At 44.6% G+C, this 15,637-nt stretch overlaps 1 protein-coding gene across 8 annotated transcripts in view; it reads left to right on the plus strand.

Annotated features, from left to right (window-relative positions):
- LOC139994202 (uncharacterized) overlaps positions 1 to 11,344 on the plus strand; it is a 60,475-nt gene extending 49,131 nt beyond the window's left edge. For 7 of the 8 annotated variants that reach the window (XM_072016629.1, XM_072016633.1, XM_072016630.1 and 4 more), the window contains exons 2-4: positions 567 to 768; positions 4,918 to 5,061; positions 6,800 to 11,344. In XM_072016629.1, the coding sequence (XP_071872730.1) occupies positions 575 to 768; positions 4,918 to 5,061; positions 6,800 to 8,756 (2,295 nt within the window). In that variant the 5' untranslated portion in view covers positions 567 to 574 and the 3' untranslated portion in view covers positions 8,757 to 11,344. The remainder of the gene's footprint in view (positions 1 to 566; positions 769 to 4,917; positions 5,062 to 6,799) is intronic. The other variant, XM_072016636.1, reaches the window with a different exon arrangement.
- The last annotated feature ends 4,293 nt before the right edge of the window (positions 11,345 to 15,637 follow it).

Consider the following 15,637-nt stretch of genomic DNA (forward strand, 5'->3'; position numbering starts at 1 on the left):
TTTCTCGCAGTAAAAAGGGATTATCGATGGATCATGCGGATGTTTGCGCGAATCGAAAGTCGTAGGAACAGGTAGAGGCGGAGGTAGAGCCGAAGCGGAGATTCTCTCGCGTATCTATCCATATAACATCGCGATTATCGTAATTTTGATCGCACGCGTTGCGTTTTTCCAGTTTCCGAATTGCCCTAAACTCGCCGATTCTTTGGATCGTCCGAGTATCGACTCGATAGACGTTCGTACGGAACGCAACGCTCGCGTCTCTCTGCCACCTGCTTTCCATCGGGTGGTATCGACATATCTTTATTTAATTATCAAACAGTTTTCTGCGTGAGATATGGCGATCTGTCGAACGTTTGTTACGAACCGACCAATCGTAAAATTCAATTGACTGATTTAAAATTTAGCCGCTTTAAAACGAGGAAAGAGGATGAAAAGAAGAGACTAAGGGAGAGACAGAGAGAAAGAGAGGAAGACATAATGGCCGATGTTGTTTATTCCTGACGCGACAAATCGAAACGCGAAAAGTCGCTGGATCTCGACGTAACCGAGTACGTTTCACGTTGCAGGGGGCACTATGCAGACCGAGGAAATCGTGTCTCGCGCGCAATCTACTGGTATAGACGGTGGCCCCACGGACAACGCTTCTCCGCACCATCATCCGCATCGTTCGTCGCGTGTAAAGTGTCCGCTGCCACCTCTGCTCCACATGGCGGTCAAGCAGGAGCCACAGGAGGAGGAGGAACGAAGTCGTGACACGAATGCGTTGAGGTGAGCCTACGGTTTACGTCGATCGAAGCTTTCCCGCTTGGTTCGTACTATCTCCTCTGTATCTAACGTTTTTCCTCGTAATTTTCCACGTGAATTTAATCCTCCGATCGCACGCGACAACGCTCTTTTATTTTTCAATTAATTTTGAATCTAAATCGCGCGTGTTTCCGTTCGTCGGTTATTTTTGTTTTTTTTTTTGTTTTTTTTTTTCTTTTTCTTTTTCTCTTCGTCGACACTGAGTAGCCTGATGACTGAAATTAGTATTCCACGAGCGAGATAAACGCCCGTGCCGACAGGCCAATGTGTTATTATCGTATCGTACGTAAATCATATAAGAAAGGCATTAGTTATTATTATTATTGTCATTATGGCGCGTTGCACATCGTAACAAGATGAATATATCTCGTCAGCGAAATGAAATAATACACCGAAAAGGTTATTATTACGCGCAACGTATGTGTATACATACGGACGGTGTAGGTTTTCGGATCGGTGGACGTTCCGCTGGCGTTTACGAGCGACAGATTATTTTTTTAATGGAGTATAGCAAGTACGATCGCCTTCGAGTCGCGTAAAAGTAATTTATGCACTTGAGGATGGTTTGGAAAACGGCTGGGTCGATTCGCACCACGCCAATGTGTATACACGTGTGTGTATATGTACACTGTACAGCGATCTCTAAAACTTTGGCTCGCGAATCACGTACCTTCGTACGTACGTCTAATCGACTGTAATAATTTTATAATTTACTTTCTAGTACCTTCGAGTCCAAACTTCTTCCCCGTCTCTTTGTTATCGATTACGAAACGATCGGAAAAGAGGAAACGAAAATGCATCGGTTCGGTCAAACGTTCGCGTTACATATGCGAAATTGAATGGCCGAAATAATGTAAATTAAATTAAAGTAATTTGCTTGGACGAACAGATGTCGATAGGAAGATGCAAGTCTTAAGATTATGTCGGTAAAATTTGAAAACGATTGAATAATATAGACAGAAGTTGTGATACATTTATTAGAAATATTCAAGATAAGCGTCTCACAATAGTATTCGAACGCTTACACTTGGAAATTTCAATTAATAAAACGAGGTGTATTAAGCTAATTTGTTGAAACAATTTGGTATCTATAGTGAGGGGAAAGTCTGAAAATTACATCGGTAAAATTTGAAAACGATTGAATAATATAGACAGGAGTTGTGATACATTTATTAGAAATATTCATGATAAGCGTCTCACAAAAGTATTTGAACGCTTACACTTGGAAATTTCAATTAATAAAACGATGTGTATTAAGCTAATTTGTTGAAACAATTTGGTATCTATAGTGAGGGGAAAGTCTGAAAATTACATCGGTAAAATTTGAAAACGATTGAATAATATAGACAGGAGTTGTGATACATTTATTAGAAATATTCATGATAAGCGTCTCACAAAAGTATTCGAACGCTTACACTTGGAAATTTCAATTAATAAAACGATGTGTATTAAGCTAATTTGTTATAACAATTTGGTATCTATATTGAGGAGAAAGTATAAAAATTACATCGGTAAAATTTGAAAACGATTGAATAATATAGACGGAAGTTGTGATACATTTATTAGAAACATTCATTATAAGTGTCTCACAATAGTATTCGAACGCTGTAACACTGTTGATAGTTTTTCATCTTCCTTTGCACCTGATGTAAACATCATTGGTAAATGAAAATATTGGTACGTTCGCTTGATGTTATGATATCGTTTCAGTAAGAGTAACGTAAAAATGTGCACAATAGTATTTAAGATGAATACCAAAAAGTGTGAAAGAAAAGCGTGAAAGAGAAATAATATTCCGATTAAGTATACATTACGATTATTATTTACATATACATTACGAATATTCCGATTACATATAACGAGATTGCCGGAATAATGAACAGAAGTAAGTTCACGACAATTGCATATATGTAGCGTTCAAATACTTTTGTCAGTCATTTACAATGCGTGTTTCTAATAAATGTATCATAACTCCTGTCTACGTTGTTGAATCCTTTTCAAATTTTAATCACATAATCTTAAGACTTCCATCTTCCTATCGACATCTGCTTGTCTAAACAAATTACTTTAATTTACATTACTTCGATCATCCAATTTCGCATATGTAAGTGTTCAAATACTTTCGTCAGTCACTTACAGTGTTCGTTTAAGCTAATAACTGTAGCATAACTTCTACCTACGTTGTTAAATTCTTTTCAAATTCTACTGAGATTATCTTAAGACTTCTATCTTCCTATCGACATCTGCTTGTCTAAACAAATTACTTTAATTTACATTACTTCGATCATTCAATTTCGCATATGTAAGTGTTCAAATACTTTCGTCAGTCACTTACAGTGTTCGTTTAAGCTAATAAATGTAGCATAACTCCTGCCTACGTTGTTGAATTCTTTTCAAATTCTACTGAGATTATCTTAAGACTTCTATCTTCCTATTGACATCTGCTTCTCTAAACAAATTACATTAATGTGCATTATTTCGGTCATCCAATTTCGCATATGTAAGCGTCCAAATACTTTCGTCAGTCACTTACAGTGTTCGTTTAAGCTCATAAATGTACCATAACTTCTACCTACGTTGTTGAATTCTTTTCAAATTCTACTGAGGTTATCTTAAGACTTCTATCTTCCTATCGACATCTGCTTTTCTAAACAAATTACATTAATGTGCATTATTTCGGCCATCCAATTTCGCATATGTAAGTGTTCAAATACTTTCGTCAATCACTTACAATGCTCGTTTAAGCTCATAAATGTACCATAATTTCTACCTACGTTGTTGAATTCTTTTCAAATTTTACTGAGATTATCTTAAGACTTCTATCTTCCTATTGACATCTGCTTCTCTAAACAAATTACATTAATGTGCATTATTTCGGCCATCCAATTTCGCATATGTAAGTGTTCAAATACTTTCGTCAGTCACTTACAGTGTTCGTTTAAGCTAATAAATGTAGCATAACTCCTGCCTACGTTGTTGAATCCTTTTCAAGTTTTACTGAGGTTATCTTAAGACTTCTATCTTCCTATTGACATCTGCTTCTCTAAACAAATTACATTAATGTGCATTATTTCGGCCATCCAATTTCGCATATGTAAGTGTTCAAATACTTTCGTCAGTCACTTACAGTGTTCGTTTAAGCTAATAAATGTAGCATAACTCCTGCCTACGTTGTTGAATCCTTTTCAAGTTTTACTGAGGTTATCTTAAGACTTCTATCTTCCTATTGACATCTGCTTCTCTAAACAAATTACATTAATGTGCATTATTTCGGCCATCCAATTTCGCATATGTAAGTGTTCAAATACTTTCGTCAGTCACTTACAATGCTCGTTTAAGCTCATAAATGTACCATAACTTCTACCTACGTTGTTGAATTCTTTTCAAATTCTACTGAGGTTATCTTAAGACTTCTATCTTCCTATTGACATCTGCTTCTCTAAACAAATTACATTAATGTGCATTATTTCGGCCATCCAATTTCGCATATGTAAGCGTTCAAATACTTTCGTCAGTCACTTACAGTGCTCGTTTAAGCTAATAAATGTAGCATAACTTCTACCTACGTTGTTGAATCCTTTTCAAGTTTTACTCGCATAATATTAAAACTTCCATCTTCCTATCGACATCTGTTTGTCTAAGCAAATTACTTTAATTTACATTACTTCGATCATTCAATTTCGCATATGTAAGCGTTCGAATATTTTCGTCAGCCACTGTACGTCTATCGATGTTATCGTCTCGTGTCGACACGAGTTTTATATACCGTTCAATTTATACGTAGATACATTGGAAAGAAAGAATCGTAAAGATACTTTATTTCCTCTATCGAAAGTTTGCGAAGAAACGAAAGTTTTGGAAAGGTCGTAGGTGTTTTTTGATTCTTCCATGTGATTTATGTGTGACGTTTTACGAATGTTTACATCGCGCAGAAAATTCCTTTTTCTTTCGAGATATATACATACGTTCATCGAGTAACAACTTTCACCCGATCCACGCGCTTAGGTATTCGCGTTTACTTTATTCGTATTTTTATCGACGAACGTGAAATACGAAAGCTTCGTTCCGTTTTCTTCGCTCGTCGCGACACACAGCTAATGGAAAATTCGATAGTCCTCAAGTAGATGCAGACGTTTCGCCGACGTCCGTCGATGGCAAACACGGACATGGACACGAAACGAGCCATCATCAGATTCAAGAACTGGAGGAAAGCGCAGGACAGACTGTTACGGATCTCAATAGCCGAGGAAGGCCGAGGTAAATCGTCGTTTTAATCGTTTTTTACTCCCGCGAGATACTTTGCGTGGCTGAAAAACGAGTCGATACAGTTTACGCTCCTTGTCGCGGGAATGTACTAGGTTGTCCGAAAAGTTTCTTTCGTTTCCTAAAGAAATAATAGACGTGCAATGTTTTTCATTTTATATTAGTTTATTGAATTATGCGCGAACGTAATAATAGAGATATAACGAAATGGATAACTAATTCGATTAAATAATATAAAATTCTTGTTCATCTATTATCACCTTATGAAAACGAAAGAAACTTTTCGGACAAGCTAACACGTAATAAAAAAAAGAAAAAAAGAAAAACTTTGTCCGTAAAAATCAAAGAGTCTGTTTTTAGTCATTTTCTTCCGCGCTTAGTTTCGATCGATTTTACCAATAATTCTATTGGGTTGGCAACTAAGTGATTGCGGATTTTGCCAATACCATCTAATGACAAAATCCGCAATCACTTAGTTGCCAACCAAATAATACCAACTTGCTAATTATTCCAATAGTCGCTTCAGTAATCGATCAATTTGGATGGAAAGAAAATTTAGTAACCTCTTTTTATTTGACTCGCGACCCATAAATTGACTCTGAGAACAAGTATCGAAATCATCGTTTGCTAGAAATACGAGTTTTGCGTATAAAATGATCGGTTTATAATTCGTTAACAAACCACGTGCGTTGACGCGTTTACGGGAAATTTAAGAGGACAAAGATATCGTTGACGGTGTGTATACTCGAAAGCAAAAGCAGGTGCCAAAAGACCAGATGACAAGGATAACGAGCGACGGTGTAGCGACGCGGAAATTCTCTCGACCCGAGTTATCCGAACGTTTTCCTCGAGAAACGATTTTTCCGCTATCTGGCTGAAAGCCTGCAGCAGCCTGGAGGCCTCGGTGATCCGTATCGGACGTGCGCGGTGAAACCCTTTTAACGATCATTTTCGCGTAAAACTCGCGGCGCTGGCAACGAAACAGTCGCTTTTAAATAAGCGACAAAAAGGACTCTTCGCCGGGAGAAACTGGTTCGTTCCGCGTGTCTCGCGGACTCTCGCGCGGACGAGAAAAAAGCGAACTTGTTTGGTACGTCGCTGAAACGCCGCGAGTCGATTACCGTTATTGAATTTCATTAAACGCGTCGCGCGCTAGAGCCACCGGTGGAAGAGAAGCGCGGGGCACGTTCTCTCTCTATGCATAATATGCCTGTAAGGTGGCACGCAGCCGCTTGTATAAATCGCCGTCCCAAGGTGTGGTTCGGAATGCAGTTAGGTGGAAAAGAACGTTAACGAAAGGCCTCTGTATCGCCGATGTAATTATCGGCGTCGAGCATCCGATTTCCATACGTTTCTTTACGCGCCACATCTGCAACGCCTAACGAGAAATTAATTACGAATCGATTAGCGGAACGCGCTCGCCGGAGAACCGGGTAGAATAGCGAACGCGGAGGGATGTCGTCGAATGGCGGCGAATTTCGTAGAATCCGTGGCGGTGAAGAATCGCGCGAAGAGAAAAGGACGCTGTGGAGGAGAAAATTATCTTCTCTTTGCCTTTTTTCCGCACCACGAGCTACTACGCGAGCTGTAGGGCGATCGGACGTTATCGCGTGACGTTGCCATTCGACGGTCGACCGAGAGACCGCGTCCGTTCGAGTAGTTGAAAGAACGTTGACGGAGAAAGCTTGAGCGAATCTGTTAAAAACGGGCGGACCGTCGATATCTGTTGCAGCCGAGGTCGCAGGAAGTCGCGATGGAAGCTCAAGTTTCATCACCAGGCGCTGCCTCCGGAGTATCTTGACCACTACGAGGCGTCCCTTGCTCAAGAGGCTTTAAACTCATCGCCGACGCGGCTAACGGAACCGACGATTCCGAGCCCGGCGCCAACCAGCTCCACCTCGACGCCGAGTCCCATCGCCGACGTGCACGGCTGGCTGCAGCGGATCGCCGCGATGCAACAAGAGCTGTGTCCGCGGATCTCGTCGTCGCAATGCTCGCCCGTAAATTCGTGCCAAGCGTCGGGCTCCAGGAGGTCCGTGATCACGTCCACCTCCACGCACACGTTGAACGCGGGCCACCATAATCATAACCACGGTCACGGTCAGCAGCAACAGCCGCTGTCTCAAGGATCCGGCAGGCCGCCGATGAAATACTCGGATCTGCCTTACATGGGCGAGATCACGCTGGACAACAGCAAGCCGCGACGCGGTAGGAAACCGAAGAAAGCGGACATTTGCCATTTAATCTACAAGAATTACGGCACCATATTACCCGGCACTCCTGGCCACGAGGAGAGAAGGCTGTCGCCGAGGGACAAGCTGGTGGACTGCCGCGAGAGGATCTCGCCGCAGATGCCGTTCCAACGAACCGACGTTCAGAACAGGATCAGTAGCTTGTTGGAGAAACGATTGACTCAGGAGTCTCGACGAAGCTTTGGCGCGATGGAGAACTCGAGGGAGCAGGACGAGCCGTTGAATCTCTGCATCAGAGACCTGAACCAGCTGAAAATCAGGCTGCTGCGAAAACACGGCAACGTGTACGAGTCTGGGCAGGTGAAGAGCGAGACGTCCAGCGACGGAGAAGAGATCGAGTGTATAGGCGCCACGTTCCCCTCGGAACCGGGCTACCGTTCGCTGGATCATCTCGGTCATACCACCGGCAACAACGTGAATCACAACAACAACAACGTGATCGAGCCTGTGTTGGGTGGCAATCCCGGATTCGTGTACTGGCCGAACGCCGGAGTGTTTATCCATCCGATGGCGTTGCAATCGCAGCTACTTTACTACCAAAAGATGGCACAGAACGACAAATGTTATGCCCGAGGTTTGGACCAACATCCGAAGGAGCAGAAGATCGTCCCTAAATCGATATACTCTATGATGGAGACGAAGAGCCCGCCTCTGTTGCCAGCCGCGGTCCAACCGGCCTCTCAGACGGCCGCCGTGCCGCCTCCTGTCTCGCCCAGACCGAAGAGGAACGCGTCCGTGGTCCAAGCTCAGGGACAGCCGACGAAGAGAAAACGATCCGCCATATTCATCCCGCCCATGCCATCGGAGAACAACAACAATCCAGCGACGGAAGTGAGCATATGCAAATTTAAATTCACCGGAGGTGCGAAGCCCAGTCTACAGGAGAAGAAGAGCCTGTCGGTGGATTCAGGTGGCAATTTTAGATACTACAGCGGCACCGGAGACAAGAGTATGCGCGGCTACGAGTTCTTTCCACGGGAAGCGCTTCAACAGTCGGCAGGGCAATCGGGTTCCTCGACGGGAGCTTTTCTGAACGCCGCCGGCGAGAGGATTCAGCCGACAGCCTGTCAGAGGAGCGGCAATCAGGAGGAAGGTCGCCGCAAGAGGAAGACTCGAAAGTCCCTTCAGAGGGAGAAGCTGGAGCAAACGTTCAAGGAGAAAGGATTTCTCATACAGACGCAGCAGCTGGAATCCGCCGAGGGCGCTACTTACTGCAAATTCCGGCAGCTTAGGAAATTCACCAGGTATCTGTTTAGAAGCTGGAAGGACTACCTTCCGGGGAACGTGCGCGAGCTGACGGGCGCGCCGGACAACGAAATGGCCGACGGAGACGCGGAGAGCGACGCGAACGTGTTACCCTCGCCGGTCCCTCGTCCCAATATGGTGGACGTTCCGGCTGGCTTCGTCGACGAGCATCGCGCTCTGCCTCTGACGTGAAACGTCGAAATTGCTCCCCGAGGCGGTCGGACGATTCCAACTTGACGCTACTTTTGCCACGGCTGCGTGCCGCGTTCCGGCTCTGCGGAGTACGCGCGCGACGCTTCCTGATATCCAGCGGATATCGATCGGTTCAACGATCGTTCTTTTTCTTGCCAGTGCTCGAAGCGAAGAACGGCCAGCGTATCGTATAGCATAGATTTCGAACGACGACGGTACAGTTCTGCGGCGATCGATCTCGATGTAAAGGACAGCCAAATAGTCGAGAAGGAGTTCCTCCTCCAAGCGAGTTTCGTATGTCCGTGTTTCGTATCCGATGATCGCGAAAAAATATCAGCTAGCGAAACGAAACTTTGGTAAACGATAAACCGCGTATCGTAGGATGATATTCCTTAAGCCGTGAAAGATGTAACGATACGTCGCCGATGAGCTTTGGCTGACAGAAACGTAACAGGAATTAAAAACGGAAGAAACGTTCAGATTCCAAGGAGGAATCGATTTTCAAAATTAACGAATAAGAAAATGTCTGAGATCGTAAAACGCGATCGTTAAATCAACTCGAAGCAGGTGGACGTCGCCTCGTCCATCGAGTTCGTTGGTTCAGCGACGTCTCCTTTTCACGATTTTGTAGCCGTTCGTCGATCACGCGTCACTCTGTATCGCAATGCCTGTCACGAGTCTCGACAGGTACATACCTGATCGTTGTTGCTATATCGCTGACGTTTATTGCATTCGTCGCTGTTAAACTGCCTTGTTACGGTATTTTTAAGAAACCTAATTAGCGCAACGTAGGAGTAGCCAATGGATTAGAGCTTAGAGCGCAGTTTTAACGCGTTAACCTGTTACACGATTCTTCTGATAATTCGTCCCTTAGGTCACCGATGTTCTCAACGTTCATTCGCCTTCTACTCGATCAAGTTCATTTCTAACTATCTAAAAATCGTCGCCAAATTCTTCGATGGATCGTGACCGGACGATTTAGCGTTTGCAAAGTCGAAAAGGCTTTATCGAATTTATGATCTCGGTCGAAGAAGTTGCCGATCAAGAAACGTAACACAGCGTGTTACAAGGTAACAGGTTGAACGCGAAAGACAATCGCGTAGCTTTCACTGCGCTCGCGATCAACGACAACTGACTGTTAACGCGACGGCGGTTCGGTATCGAGACTTTACAACGCGTGTAAGATACGACGCGCATCGTGCACGTCGCGTTCTTCCGACAACTGGAAAAATAGATACGGTGGCTGTCGAGAAGCTCTTTCGTCAAACTTTCCCTTTGTATGTTTTTCTTATCGAACGACGACGTGCGCGTTGCTAAACATCGCACACGGATTTCGAGATTTCGTTGCTACCGCCTTACGCCAAGGCGGAGAGAAAGAGCGAGAAGCGGCGTGGTATCGTCGCGTAACGTGATTTAATAATAATGTTAATTCGATCGTAGCTCGTGCCAAAGATGGGAGACTGGAATGTACATAGCGCTGAAAGGACGTGTTTGTCGTAGTTAACCAAAGAGCGTGGTTTCGTGCTCGCCGATTAGAAGCGGATACGGATGTAATCTTCGTGTTAAGAAACAAGAGGCGTGACGCGATAAATTCAGCTTTCTAGCTGCCCCGACCATGGCCGAGGCGAGACTTTCTTCGGCGTTCGATTTTGCGATACGTTTCGCGAGGCTCGTGCGCTTCCAGCGACAGACAGCAAGAACGAGAGGCAACAAGTTCGGGGAAAGAAGAGAATACGTAGGTTGGGAGAGAGCGAGACTCGGCATGGGGAATAATCTCGAAGGAAGAAACGGAATAACGAGAAGAGAGTGAAAGAAGAGGAAACGGGAAAGCCCGTTGTAACTATACGATTATCGTGATTATTTTTTAATCGTAAATTACTCGCCAATCTTATTTAATAACGCCTAACGAAATCTAGTCTTATTTATACTCTTTGTTAAATCAAAAGCCGTGTTTTTTTCTTTATTATTATTATTATTATTATTATTATTATTATTATTATTATTATTATTATTATTATTATTATTATTATTGTAGATGACGGTTTATTTATACATGTACATACATAGTCGGTACATAGTTTATGTCGGTGCGTGGCGTTTACGGAGATGCGACCGAATGGAAGAAAATGTGTAAACGTTGGTGGAGATACGTAATCGAATGCGTCGATCGAAAGGACGGAGATCGTCGCGTTGGCGCCTCGTACACGTCCGACGAAAACGATAGGAGAAGGTCTGAAACGAGAATGAGAAACGATCGTACCTGAGAGTTGCGGCGCCTCCTTCGATGGGACGTGCTTTCGTCGACTTTTCGCTTTCACGATGCCCCGTTTGCGGATGTCCGGCGTGTTCGTAGCGATTTAACGAGTTCGTAAACGCGCCGACGGGTCTCCGTTGTCGGAGGAGAAACTGCGCGTTGAAAACGACGACGATAAGCGACGGAACGAGGGAAAATGCAACAGGAACCGTCCTATACCCGTGTCGTTATTGTCTATCCTGTGCAGCGACAAGCAAAACTATTTTGTACGTATTGCCGATAGCGAGGAGATCGGTTCTTATAATCTGTAATAATAAAACGTAATCGTCACTGATCTTTCTGCTTGTTGATCCTTAGCAACGACAAGTCGAACGGATGAGCGTGCTACTTCTTTCCGACGATTTGCAAATTGTTCAGTTTGCGTCTCGTTACTCTCGCGCGCGCTTCGTCCTTTCTTTCTCCCACGTGTATCATCTGGTACCGTAGAAAGGACGATCTGTAAAAATGGCGAGAAACTTGTTCGTTTAAATTAAGAAAGATGCGCAGGGTCGATCACGTTGGGAGGAGAAGAGTCGCAAGCGCAGAAGGTTGACGATATAAATCTGTTCGTTCTATCTTCGACGTACGTGTATTTATTTACCGATTTACTACTTCTTCTCCTCCTTCGTTCTGACACTTCTCGTTCTGATACTGACGATTCGGTGGTATTCGGTGGCCTGACGGGCATTTCACTGAACAGACGCGTGGCCTGACGGGCATTCCAGTAAAAAGACGCGTGGTCTGACGGAGATTTCACTGAAAAGACGCGTGGCCTGGCGGACATTTCACTGAAAAGACGCGTTACTTGACGGACATTTCACTGAAAAGATGCGTGATCTGACGGAGATTTTAGTGAAAAGACGCGTGGTCTGACGGGCATTCCAGTGAAAAGACGCGTGACTTGACGGACATTTCACTGAAAAGATGCGTGATCTGACGGAGATTTTAGTGAAAAGACGCGTGGTCTGACGGAGATTTCACTGAAAAGACGCGTGGTCTGACGGAGATTTCAGTGAAAAGACGCGTGACCTGACGGAGATTTCAGTGAAAAGACGCGTGGCCTGGCAGCGATTTCAGTGAAAAGACGCGTGGTCTGACGGAGATTTCACTGAAAAGACGCGTGGCCTGGCGGACATTTCACTGAAAAGACGCGTAGCCTGCCGGCGATTTCACTGAAAAGACGCGTGGCCTGACGGAGATTTCAGTTAAAAGACGCGTGACAGTCAACGCGTTAAGTAGGGCCATGATGCAAATGGGGTAAGAAGATGCAACGTTTTCACCTGGTGACGCGACTGTATCGCAATCGCGATAATTCGATGCCGAGTATGTCACGAACTGCGTAATACGTATTTGTATACGTATAAGTATTTGTTACGATTGTCGAAGATAATTGCTGAGAGAAACCTAATTAAACGTTCCCTGAACGATTCATTGATACATCGGCCGAGGATCCATATACATCGCGACCACGATGCAGCTCGCTTGAACAGATAAGTATGTGTTACGTGTATTGTACACGCGTGCACGACGTATACACGCGGAGAAGGCACAAGGATGCGTGTGCAGTGTGCACGCACTGGCTGGTCTCAGCTCGATGCGTACAGCCAGCCATTCATGCATACGCCCATTCATACGTCTCTCCGGCTCACCTTGAACACTTTTTATCGTCGGTCGATGTGGACGTGGTTGCGGTGCGGCGCGGCGCGACGCGACGCGCTTCAGCGCTCCAACCGCGCGTCTTCGTACACAGCTTAAACTCGCGCATTTGCAAATTTTATAAACTCGTTAGGCAAAGTCGTTACATTTTGATTCGAATTTTCTTTCGAATCGGACGCTTCCAGCGGCGAGTTCGTCGAGAGGATTTTGTCGAGACGAAACGTTTCGCTAGGAGACCGTCGACGTGCGAAACTCGGAATGCTAATTTTGATGATTTCGGAGCGGAACGTGGAAATTTAAAGATTCTAAGGTCTCGGGGATGAAAGTATAAAAATTGTTCGTATAATTGAATTTTTGTCGCTCTAAAATCTGTGCATCGCGCAGCTACAATTGTACGATATTTTCGTCTCGGGAAAAACGTAACGAGTTTTATTTCTACATATTTTTCCTAGCGACTCGAGACGAAACGTTTCGGTTAAAGATGATCGACGTGCGAAACTCGGAATGCTAATTTTGATGATTTCGGAGCGGAACGTGGAGATTTAAAGATTCGACGATCTCGAGAATGAGAGTATAGAAATTGTTCGTATAATTGAATTTTTGTCGCTCTAAAATCTGTGCATCGCGCAACTACAATTGTACGATATTTTCATCACGGGGGAAACGTAGCGATTTGTTCACCAGTTTTGTTTCTACATATTTTTCCTAGCGACTCGAGACAAAACGTTTCGATAAAAGACGATCGACGTGCGAAACTCGGAATGCTAATTTTGATGATTTCGGAGCGGAACGTGGAAATTTAAAGATTCGACGATCTCGAGAATGAGAGTATAGAAATTGTTCGTATAATTGAATTTTTGTCGCTCTAAAATCTGTGCATCGCGCAGCTACAATTGTACGATATTTTCGTCTCGGGAGAAACGTAACGAGTTTTATTTCTACATATTTTTCCTAGCGACAGGGTGCGACGATCGTCTTTCTCGTGCCACTTACATCGTATGCTTAGTTTACGAACGAACGCGAGCGAAGAAAATTTGACGTGCAACTGCTCCAAGCGAAAAGGCGTCGTCGTCGTCGTCGTCGCCATTCTTCTTCGTGTCGTCGTTGTGGAGCGTGGCGCGCACAATGACTGCAGGTTTCCTAATACGGTCTCGTCGCGGAACTCGATGAAAAAAAGAGGAATTTTGGCCACCACCGGGGGCCTGGGAAGCAACGTCCCGCGTTAGATGCTGCCGGCACAGAAATTTAATAATCGACTACCGTTCTCTCTTCGTAACTTTGCCTTCCTCCGGCTACTCGAACGCGTATTATTTCTCGATCCTCTGCAGCCAGATTTTTCTTGCTTCTTAACAGAAAAGAGAAAACGATTCGGCTACACGAATACTCGACGCATTTTCATTTAACTGCGCTACTGTAGCTCTTCGACGTTAAAAGATATCTTCACATACCTGTGGACAAAACCCGGAGAACGTATTATCGCTATTCCTCGTTTCGATTTTACACAAATTCCCTTCGTTTGTTAAAACGAGAGCAAAATTGAAACGTAAAAGTTCGCGCGAGGATCGTGGCAGAGACGAGGACTCGAGCTCGCTGGATCGATGCGAGAAAACACACGACGAAACGGTACGGAAGTAGCGGGAAAGAAATAAAGCGAGAAATTGATAAGAAGAATAAAAGGAAACGCGTGGAAAAGAAGATGGCAAGATAAAGTGGAAGCCGGTGAAGCGAAAGTTACTCGATCGGTGTGTCGATAGATCGTAGAAAAACCGTCGAAACGGACGAATTTGCTTCGCCTTCTGTTCCTGCGAACGTCTGGAACTTTCAAAGACACGCGTTCAAAGATAAACGCGTTCTCCGAAATTCTGAGATTACGAGATACAAAGAGAAGAGAACTGGAAACGCGTACTCGTTCTTCGCGTTTCCTCGCGTTCGGATCGGCGAGTGCCTTATACGGCAAAAAGATAAGAAGTTCGCGCGTCCAGTAAATCGGCGATTTAAGGTGAGTCGGTGGCCGCCGAGACGCCGAGGAGATTGCGAGCGCGGAATTGCATCGAGCGTGAAGCGTGAAGCGAGCAAGCAAGATCGGATAGAGCGGGCTGCTGCGGCCGGTTCGGTCGAAGAAAGACAGGTTCGCAGTGCACGGACAGGTTCGTTCGCGAAAAACTTCAATTTGTCTCGCACGCTCCCCTATCCCGCCGCCGGGATATCTGCGCTGACTTGGCTGGATAACGCGTGCGCGCACGCGCTCTTCCAACGAAACGAGATTGCCGCGCGTGTAGGAGTTAACGTTCTTTCGAATTACGAGTTTCTAAGGGAGTTTAATCGTCGGTCTGCTCGAGGTTCGCGTCAGGTTCACCGAGGGTGGCAAAAGAAATTTTATTTCCTCAGAGTGTGCGCGGGAAGGTCGTAGGTCGCGAGGTAAATTATCGGGACGAACGAAATATTAGATTTGCGACTAAAGGTAAATTCGCGACCTTGTCGTTCGCTCGAAAATTTATCATCAATGCGAAGTTCGATTTATGTCGCTGAAAATACCGCCGGACAACTTGCTAACGACGCCCGCCTCTGGAAAAACCGGCAAGTTTCACCTAAGATACGTGGATTCTGCGGGATGCGTCGATTCGCAGACTTTGTCTTAGTTTTGGCTACGCGTTACGTAAACAAACGTACTGAGGTGGTTGCTGGTGAAGGTGGTGCCCACGAGAAATACTCTCGATGTTCAACGAAAAAGGTTTATTAAGCTATTAACAGTCGACAATTTACGATCGACAATTAGCGATTAACGATCAAGAGTTAATAATCACGCGTCTCTAATTGCGTTTGCTTCGCTGTGACGCTAAACCTTTCGCACTTCGCAGTTCGGAGCAGAATGAATCTTCTGTTCGAAACCAAACGCATTCATTTTCTTTGTCGCCCCTCGATATCCCCGTTA

This window comes from Bombus fervidus, chromosome 14, assembly GCF_041682495.2.
Source record: "Bombus fervidus isolate BK054 chromosome 14, iyBomFerv1, whole genome shotgun sequence".
Classification (NCBI taxonomy): Eukaryota; Metazoa; Arthropoda; class Insecta; order Hymenoptera; family Apidae; genus Bombus; species Bombus fervidus.